This window comes from Phyllopteryx taeniolatus, chromosome 7, assembly GCF_024500385.1.
Source record: "Phyllopteryx taeniolatus isolate TA_2022b chromosome 7, UOR_Ptae_1.2, whole genome shotgun sequence".
Classification (NCBI taxonomy): Eukaryota; Metazoa; Chordata; class Actinopteri; order Syngnathiformes; family Syngnathidae; genus Phyllopteryx; species Phyllopteryx taeniolatus.
The window spans coordinates 18,224,658-18,234,601 of NC_084508.1; the positions used below are offsets into that span (position 1 = coordinate 18,224,658).

Genomic DNA, 9,944 nt, shown 5'->3' on the forward strand with positions numbered 1-9,944 from the left:
GTACATACTGTAGCGTGAGTGTTGCATGTGTGCCTTTAAGGGGTGTGGCCTCGTGAGTGATATCAGCCCGACAAGGTAACGTTCGTCCCCCTTCCCATGGGCTCACCACCTGTGGGAGGGGCCATAGGGGTCGGTGCAGTGTGAGCTGGGCGGTGGCCGAAGGCGGGGACCTTGGCGATCCGATCCCCGGCTACAGAAGCTGGCTCTAGGGACGTGGAATGTCACCTCTCTGGCAGGGAAGGAGCCCGAGCTGGTGTGTGAGGTCGAGAAGTTCCGACTAGATATAATCGGACTCGCCTCCACACACATCTTTGGCTCTGGTACCAGTCCTCTTGAGAGGGTTTGGACTCTCTTCCACTCTGGAGTTGCTCACGGTGAGAGGCGCCGAGCAGGTGTGGTTATACTTATTGCTCCCCGGCTCGGCGCCTATAAGTTGGGGTTCACCCCGGTAGACGGAGGGTAGCCCCCCTCCGCCTTCGGGTGGGGGGACGGGTCCTGACTGTTGTTTGTGCCTATGCACCAAACAGCAGTTCAGAGTACCCACCCTTTTTGGAGTCCTTGGAGGGGGTGCTGGAGAGTGCTCCCGCTGGGGACTCCATCGTTCTGCTGGGGGACTTCAATGCTCACGTGGGCAATGACAGTGAGACCTGGATTGGGAGGAACGGCCCCTCCGATCAGAACCCGATCGGTGTTCTGTTATTGGACGTCTGTGCTCATCACGGATTGTCCATAACGAACACCATATTCAAGCATAAGGGTGTCCACACGTGCACTTGGCACCAGGACACCCTAGGTCGCAGTTCGATGATCGACTCTGTGGTCGTGTCATCGGACTTGCGGCCGCATGTCTTGGACACTCGGGTAAAGAGAGGGGCGGAGCTGTCAACTGGTCACCATCTGGTGGTGAGTTGGCTCCGATGGTGGGGGAAGATGCCGGTCCGACGTGGCAAGCCCAAACGTATTGTGAGGGTCTGCTGGGAACGTCTCGCGGAATCCCCTGTCAGAAGGAGTTTCAACTCCCACCTCCGACAGAACTTTGCTCATGTTCCGGGGGAGGCGGGGTACATCGAGTCCGAGTGGACCATGTTCCGCGCCTCCATTGCTGAGGCGGCCCACCGGAGCTGTGGCCGTAAAGTGGTTGGTGCCTGTTGTGGCGGCAATCCCCGAACCCGTTGGTGGACACCAATGGTGAGGGATGCCGTCAGGCTGAAGAAGGAGTCCTATCGGGCCTTTTTGGCATGTGGGACTCTTGAGGCAGCTGATGGGTACCGGCTGGCCAAGTGGAATGCAGCTTTGGTGGTCGCTGAAGCAAAAACTCGGGCATGGGAGGAGTTCGGTGAGGCCATGGAGAAAGACTTCCGGACGGCTTCGAGGAAATTCTGGTCCACCATCCGGCGTCTCAGGAGGGGGAAGCAGTGCACCATCAACACTGTGTATAGTGGGGATGGGGGGCTGCTGACCTTGACTCGGGACGTTGTGAGACGGTGGGAAGAATACTTCGAAGACCTCCTCAATTCCACCGACACGCCTTCCCATGAGGGAGCAGAGTCTGGGTTCTCTTCTATCTCTGGGTTGAGGTCACCGAGGTGGTTAAAAAGTTCCTCGGTGGCAAGGCCCGGGGGTCGATGAGATTCGCCCAGAGTTCCTCAAGGCTCTGGATGTTGTAGGGCTATCCTGGTTAACACTCCTCTGCAACAGGGGACAGTGCCTCTGGATTGGCAGACTGGGGTGGTGGTCCCCCTTTTTAAGAAGGGGGGCCGGAGGGTGTGTTCCAACTACAGGGGGATCACACTCCTCACCCTCCCTGGTAAGGTCTATTCAGGGGTGCTGGAGAGGAGGGTCCGTCGGGAAGTTGAAACTCAGATTCAGGAGGAGCAGTATGGTTTTCGTCCTGGCGTTCGACCGTGTTTTTCGGGGGGTCGTGTGGGGGGTGCTTCGGGAGTATGGGGTACCGAACCCCCTGATACGGGATGTTCGGTCCCTGTACGACCGGAGTCAGAGTTTGGTCCGCATATCCGGCAGTAAGTCGGACTCGTTTCCGGTGAGGGTTGGACTCCGCCAAGGCTGCCCTTTGTCACCGATTCTGTTCATAACTTTTATGAACAGAATTTCTAGGCGCAGCCAAGGCGTAGAGGGGGTCTGGTTTGGTGGCCTCACTATTGCATCTCTGCTTTTTGCTGATGATGTGGTTCTGTTGGCTTCATCAAGCCGTGACCTCCAACTCTCACTGGAGCAGTTTGCGTCTGGGATGAGAATCAGCACCTCCAAATCTGAGACCATGGTCCTCAGTCGGAAAAGGGTGGCATGTCCTCGCCAGGTCGGGGATGAGATCCTGCCCCAAGTGGAGGAGTTCAAGTATCTTGGAGTCTTGTTCACGAGTGAGGGAAGAATGGAATGGGAGATCGACAGGCGGATCGGTGCAGCGTCTGCAGTGATGCAGACTTTGTATCGATCCGTTGTAGTAAAGAAGGAGCTAAGCCGAAAGGCGAAGCTCTCGATTTACCGGTTGATCCCCGTTCCTACCCTCACTTATGGTCACGAGCTGTGGGTCGTGACCGAAAGAACAAGATCCAGGATACAAGCGGCCGAAATGAGTTTCCTCCGCAGGGTGTCCGGGGCTCTCCCTTAGAGATAGGGTGAGAAGCTCCTTCACATCGAGAGGAGCCAGATGAAGTGGCTGGGGCATCTGATACTGATGCCTCCCGGACGCCTCCCCGGTGAGGTGTTCTGGGCACATCCCACCAGGAGGAGACCCCGGGGACGACCCAGGACACGCTGGAGAGACTACGTCCTTCGGCTGGCCTGGGAACGCCTCGGGATCCCCTCGGAAGAGCTGGAGGAAGTGGCTGCGGAGAGGGAAGTCTGGGCGTCCCTGCTAAAGCTACTGCCCCCGCGACCCGACCTCGGATAAGCGGTAGAAAATGGATGGATGGATAAAAAAATATATATACACACAAAAAATACACACACACAGTGCTTGCTTTCCCATTTTGTCATTTTACAATAGTGATATGTTCGCACTGCAGACATGTATGTCAGGCATGTGGCCCCGCCCGTTGATTGGGTGACAGCTTGGTGCCTTGACACACCGGCCGGGTGTCCATATGCGCACACGCACAATCGAACCGTGCAGGCTGACGAAGCTCCTTCACAAAGTAAGTACACGCATCCATTTCTCTTTAACATATTCCTGTGAAGTGTTGATCCCACTTTCAAAATAGTTGAATAACGGCCGCTTTTGAGCCCCCCCCCCCCCCCTTTAAAAACAACAACAACAAAAACTGCGAGGCATTTAAGTTTCGTTGCATGTATATGTGAAAAAATTTTTCAAGTCGCTCCAATTCCGAAGAAACTTGTAAGTATAAAATGACATGAAAAAAATATTGAGATAGCTTGAGTAAGAAGTAAAATACAAGCTTTCGGTATTATCGGTTGGTGACGCCCTTTTAACGGTAACCATTTTTTTCCCAGCAAAATTTTTATAATACCAGTTTAGGATGACTATTGAGCATTATGATGCATAATTGGACGTTTGGAGCCCTTCGAGGTGGATTTATGACCTCCAAAAATAAGTCGATAATTCACTCTTTTTACATTTCAGTTTTTTTGTGGTTCAACTTAAATATAGGTTACGTGAGTAAATCAGTATAATGCAGTGCGGTTTTACTAATTCGTATCATAATTACTGTAATTTGTCTGATAGTCAAAAGTGAGCATTGTCCCAAGATTTGTAAAGGCAAAAGGTGGTAGTTATACGACTTTTACTTGTCGTCTACTTCTTTCTTTCTTTCTTTCTTTCTTTCTTTCTTTCCACTTCAACTTAACTTCCTCCTTTTGAAAAGTCTCTCCTCATCTTTGTTTTGTCCTAAAGCTTCTCTTATATGTAGATGCCGATGCAAAATTTCAATTTCACGAGACAATACAATACTCGGTGACTAATATCATATTTCCACATGCTCCATTTTCTGCCAGATCGCTGTTAAGCAACTGCTCCGGCTGAGCGTGTGTGTGCATGTGTGTGCATTTTACATTTAAAAAGGTTGTGTGATTTTCCCACATTTGAATCATGTCCAACTTATGTACATGTTTAAATCAAGTACTTTTTCAGTAAATGCACAGTTTTGAATTGACACATTCAGAAAGGTATTTATTGAATGATATGTTTATTATGAATTTGTTAATATTGTATCATATCAAAGAACACGATGAATGTACAAAGTCCCCCCAAAACCTTCAAAATAGAATAGAGTAGGGAATTATCATTTGAAGGCTCAACACAACTTTTACAACATGAAACATTTGCACAACCAAGAAAAACTTATATTTTTTGGGGGGGGTGGGGATTTGTGGTGTGAAACTGAAATAGTACGAGAACTTAAAGCACTTGTCTAAACTCTAAACCAGTCTAATCAGGCTATCAGTCTTTTCGGACCAGCCGTATACGTTTCAGTATGGGATATTAAGATTTATGTATATTTTTTAGTTCAATGAAAATTTCAATTAATGTAATGAAAACTAAAAATAGGGTGGAGGTGATAGCTCATGCTGTTTTTACTCAATGTTTCTAAAGATTTGATCTGTGAAGGAAACGCTATCTAACAGGTTTTACCTGTGAGAATGTTACTTACAGTAATGTACAGTCCTACTTCTGTGTCTGCTTTAGCACTAGTGGACACGGACGCAACTGTCTTATCTAACTTATAAATTGATCTTTCACAATGTTCCATGATTAATATGCCTGGTATGCGCACACAGTGTAAAAATCTATGCAGTACAAAATTGGATAACCTTTGAACACCCTCAGTGCAAAAGTCACACTGTGATTGTGCTTGCCAAGTGAGGCTCAGGACGTCCAACTCAGGGTGGGCATACAAACAGATTTTGGTGGACAAACTGCCCCCCTTCGACTAATGTATTTCGACCGGGCAAAAATTCCCTCGGGACTCTCCATCCCCGTCTACGAACATATTTTGATCATGAAAAATTTCTGCCAGCAGCCGCCTCCACACTGTCGACGAATATATTTTTGTGTTTCATTAGTTAATTGCATTTTTTGCCCTTTATATTAGGACTACATTGGTGAATAGTAAATATATGATGCACCTCTTTGCTTCCCACATGCAGTACACTAAATACAGCTTTCGTTATCACACACACACACACACATACACGTACACACACGCACGCTACCACTATTTTTTTACTCAAGCATAATTACAGGTGTTTCCGTGTGCCGTTGTAGTTTCAATCAATCCTTGTGTTTTATTGTGACGTAAGAAAGGAGTGCGTCAGCCTTCGGGTTTATATTTGCTCATACGTGTTTTTATTGGCTATTGACAGTGGAGGACAGGATTTTCTACACGTGCAACGTTTTGTACATATGCAACATATTCCATCCAGCTGAAGGTGACATGACTACTAGTAATTACTTTCCACCCCACACCCATTGCACCAGCAGAGCATGCAAGCATTCTCGCCAGGTCACCTCATGTCTGCTCTTTAGCCCACGTCAGCACCTCTAATGTATAAGTACGGGTGAGAGGAGGCAGCCGCAGGAGTCTAGTCTTCTCGTGGGCTCAAAAGGGTGTATGTTGAGTTGACACAAAACAGTATGATGGAAATCTCAGTATTCTACTCCACGAAGAGTGAAAAACAAGTTTAGGTCCACTTACACATTAAAAAAATGAGTTACTCTGTAATTCCCGTCCCTGTAGATATCCCTGTAGATATATTAATATTTTATGTCCTCGGACCTCATGTGTCTGTCTGCCTGTGCCCCGATCAAATTCTTCAAAATCACATGAGACCCGCGGTCTACCTTGTGCCAGTATTTTGACGTGGTTTTAGTAGGCGTAAATTTAAGTTTTTTTTTTTTTTTTAACGTAACAGTGTCGATGTTAAAGTTAAAAAGAACAACAACAAAAAACAAGTTCACTATACTTTAATATACTATAGAAGGAAAATAACCTCTCAGCTTTTGGTGGCGAATGAATTTCAAGGGGGACCCCTAAGGTCAAACTTTACTTGTAACAAGGCAACAAACCACATTTACTTGCATACAATGTGAATTTCATTCCTGTAAATTTAACTGTCCAAATGAGCCGTGTTGCATGTGTTTATGTAATAATACTTCCTATGTTAGGGGGAACTGACTAAATAATTTAATTTATAGATTTACTGTAGTGACTTTTACATTCATATGTTTATGTTATGTTTAGGTGCTGAAATAATATTTGATACTATACAGCAGACCAATAACAACATTATGGCACAAAATAATGATATTCCATACAAATGCTGTGTGAAATATTTTGATAACAATGTTCCGTTTTGAATGAACCTGGCAGCTCACGAAGAAAAGGGACTAACAGTGAAATCAAAGTCGTATGTGCACATCGGTGGTCATTGAATTATGTGCACCAGTTGAAATACAAAAACTACCCCAAAAAAACCCCCCCCAAAAACATTAGTGTTACCAAACAAACAAAAAAACACACGTGGACTAGAAAAACCCATGGGTGCCATTGACGACTGGTTTCCAGGGCGGACAATCTTATGTTGATCTCTTTTCTTTTTTCTTGATTTTCTTTGTGGTTCAGGTGAAATAGGAGGGGCTTAAAAATAACGTGGTCACATGACCACAAATTTCTTCTGTTGGCTAGATACAGGGGGTGTCTTACATTACCCAATTTCTCACACTACCCCATTACATTACCCCATTTCCCCCTATAATGTATAAAATTGTGCATTTGTACCCAATATGATATTTCATTTGTGAATAAATCATATCTTGCACTTTCTCTCAGCAGAGTTTCAAGGATGATACACTTGAGAGCCCGAACGTGGTTGCTCTTTGGAAGTCTTAGCGTGTTAATCGTCCATCTCCTTATAGATTTTATTGACCGAAAGAACATTCACCACCAAGCAGGCATGAGAGAGGATCGCAGTAGTGTTACGGAGGCCGCCAACAAGACCAAACACTTCACCTGGCCAAGGGAAGTTTGTCACCAAAACATGTCTGTAGCCAACATGTCAGGCTTTGCCGCTCTCCCTGGTGGTATTAAAGACTTTCTATACTATCGCCACTGCCGGCGATTCCCTATGCTGCTGGACCTTCCTCATAAATGCGGCGGAGCTGATCAGTCGAGGGATGTTTTCCTATTATTGGTCATTAAAAGCTCGCCTGTGAACTACGATCGCCGGGAGGTGCTGCGCAAGACCTGGGCTAAGGAACGATTACACAACGGGGTTTGGATCAAAAGAGTTTTCCTTTCGGGTACGACGAATCAAGGCTTTGAGAAGATGAGGCTGAACAAGCTCCTCCAAATAGAGCAGCGCGAGTACAAAGACATCCTCCAGTGGGATTTTGCTGACTCCTTCTACAACCTCACCTTGAAGCAAGTGCTTTTCCTGGAATGGATGGAAAGAAACTGTCCAAATGCTCGCTTCCTGTTAAATGGTGACGATGACGTTTTTGCCAACACAGACAATATGGTGGAATTCCTCCAGAGCTTTCAAGACAACGATGGAAGCAAACATCTCTTCACTGGTCATCTGATCCAGAATGTAGGGCCCATTAGGTCACCTTGGAGCAAGTATTACATCCCGGTTCAGGTGCAGGAGTCGGACTCATATCCACCCTATTGTGGGGGCGGCGGTTTCCTGCTGTCAGGCTACACAGCCTTAGTCATATACAAGATGTCCCATTCCATTACCATTCTTCCCATCGATGATGTTTACATGGGGATGTGTCTTGCTAAAGCAGGGATTGGCCCAAGCTCCCATATGGGGGTGAAGACAGCGGGACTGTACATTCCTGCCAGCAATCTAGACGGATACGACCCTTGCTACTATAGAGATATCCTGCTGGTCCACCGATTCCTTCCGGCTCAGATGTACCTCATGTGGCACAGAATACATGAGCGTGCTCACAAATGCGGTCCTTCTGGGGAGAAACTTGCAATAATTCAACAGTGACTTTTCTGGTAAAAATCACTGTATTCACGTGCAGAGAAGGGGTGGTCCTCCATGTCTTCATGTAGATGGTTTGAGCAGAGCTTTGCACTCAGCTGGTGAGGATGACTGTCAACAACATGGCCAGGCAGTCAGTCAAACCCACTTCCCAGGAAATGGAGGAGCAGCTGCCCTGTCACTAGAAGGAATCAGGTCAACTTGTTCTTATGAGAAATGTTTCACGAGAAAAACGTGAGCACTTATTTACATTCCATCTTTGTCCAACAACGTAAGCATTAATCATTGCTCAATGAAAAGCCTTAGGTTAAAAACACAAAAAAGATCAAATGTGTATGTGAAATATCAAATTGTTTATTTTAATGAAAAAAATAATTTGCATTCTCAAAATGTATATGTATTTTTTATTTTACTAATTCGTTTTTATTTATAATAATGACTGGGGAAAAAAATCAGTAAATACATTTTAATCAAGCAATTTTATCTGGAAAAATGGTAACAAATATTATAGGGTTCTTGACGATATAAATGCTTGGTGGCCAAGATTAAAGAGCAGAGCAATTATGTGGCCCACTGGCCATACTTTGCACACCTCTGCTTAAGGTTGTACAAGTCGAAATTAAACTAATATATATATATATAAAACAAAATGCAGTCATATACTTGAAATGTTATATTTTGCCACAAATGTGCATCATTTAAAAGCATTTAGCATATGGTGAAGGCGGATTCTTTTTTTTTTTTTTTTTTTTTTTTTTTACATATATATACAAACGAAATCTTAATATACTTTCTCATTATCGCTCTGATAAACTTCTCGTGAATCACCAGCTCATCAGATGGACCTTATCATTTATTTATTTCATGACGCTTTATGACACGTCTTTCTGGTACAAGTTTTAGTGCCCTTCTATACTGCTGATCGTTATCGTCCACTCATTAAGAACAAATACATTTGTCTTCAGCTTGCTTTACTTTTCATCAGCACTTTATCCGATGTTGGTTGCTGAGGTTTGGAATGGGTTTAGTTGGAATCGTGTAATAAAGCATTCAACAACTCATCTATGTTTCCATCCAATTACACAAAAATTTAAAGTGCATGCAACAGCAAAGAAAACCCAATCACTATTTCCCAGTTCCACATTAATTATTACTGTCACCATGACACCAAAAGGTGCCTGAAATTACAGCAGGAAAATCAGTGAAATATTTTGATTTATCATTAACACGAGAAATATTCAGCTAGGGTTAATGTTATACTTGGATGTGGTGCAAATATGAGGAACTGCGGGAATATGTTTAATCTTATTGTATGTCTAATCTTGTCTGGACTATGAAGGTTTTATAATGTTAGACCAAATTATTATTCATGGCACTGCAGAGTAGAGGATTGTGCTTGGATTCCTTCTTTTTTGCTGACAATTAGGTTTTCTTTGTGTGTCATTGTTATAAACTGTTATAAATAATGTCCATGCGCTGAACATGTATCATCCTACATCTTGAGTTGTTTTGATATTTCAATGTATCAGAATCAAAATCATCTTTATTTTATGTCAAAAAGTATGTCAAGAAACACACAAGGAATTTGTCTCCGGTAGTTGGAGTATATCTGTGTATATTTATGCATTGGTACTGATGTTTGTTATTTTAAGTTAAGTTTAATGTATGGTTTTGTAAAATGTTAGTTTATATATTGTCTCAGGGTTTCTAAGGTTGTATGATGATCTTCTGTGATTTATGCTGATGAGGTTCAGAACGTTCTTTACTGTGATTCGCATTGGAAACAGTGGGCTCTGTATTGTAGTTGGGTGAAATTAGTTTACATTTTTTCCATTTTCTATTGCCTTTCATTCGGACTTTGCAGGGAGAAGTCACTGTTGCACTGTTCATCTGCCTTTGCTTTTGCTCCACAAATATTTGTATGTAAATGTGTTTAAGTCTGTTCATTAATAAATAGAAATATCCAAATGCCT

At 44.1% G+C, this 9,944-nt stretch overlaps 1 protein-coding gene across 3 annotated transcripts; it reads left to right on the forward strand.

The window, feature by feature from the left end:
* The first annotated feature begins 2,808 nt into the window (after positions 1-2,808).
* LOC133480587 (N-acetyllactosaminide beta-1,3-N-acetylglucosaminyltransferase 3-like) lies at positions 2,809-9,939 on the forward strand. 3 transcript variants are annotated; one of them, XM_061778853.1, is made up of 3 exons: positions 2,898-2,914; positions 3,027-3,155; positions 6,810-9,939. In XM_061778853.1, exon 3 carries the CDS (start codon positions 6,820-6,822, stop codon positions 7,975-7,977), a length of 1,158 nt encoding a protein of 385 aa, XP_061634837.1. In that variant the 5' UTR covers positions 2,898-2,914; positions 3,027-3,155; positions 6,810-6,819; the 3' UTR covers positions 7,978-9,939. The 3 variants fall into 3 exon arrangements, with proteins under 3 accessions (XP_061634836.1, XP_061634835.1, XP_061634837.1); XM_061778852.1 differs by having other exon boundaries at positions 2,809-3,155; positions 6,807-9,939; XM_061778851.1 differs by having other exon boundaries at positions 2,811-3,155.
* The last annotated feature ends 5 nt before the right edge of the window (positions 9,940-9,944 follow it).

Bases quoted from the DNA above. Each gene is read 5' to 3' on its own strand.
- LOC133480587 (XM_061778852.1), top strand. From the start codon at position 6,820: ATGATACACTTGAGAGCCCGAACGTGGTTGCTCTTTGGAAGTCTTAGC.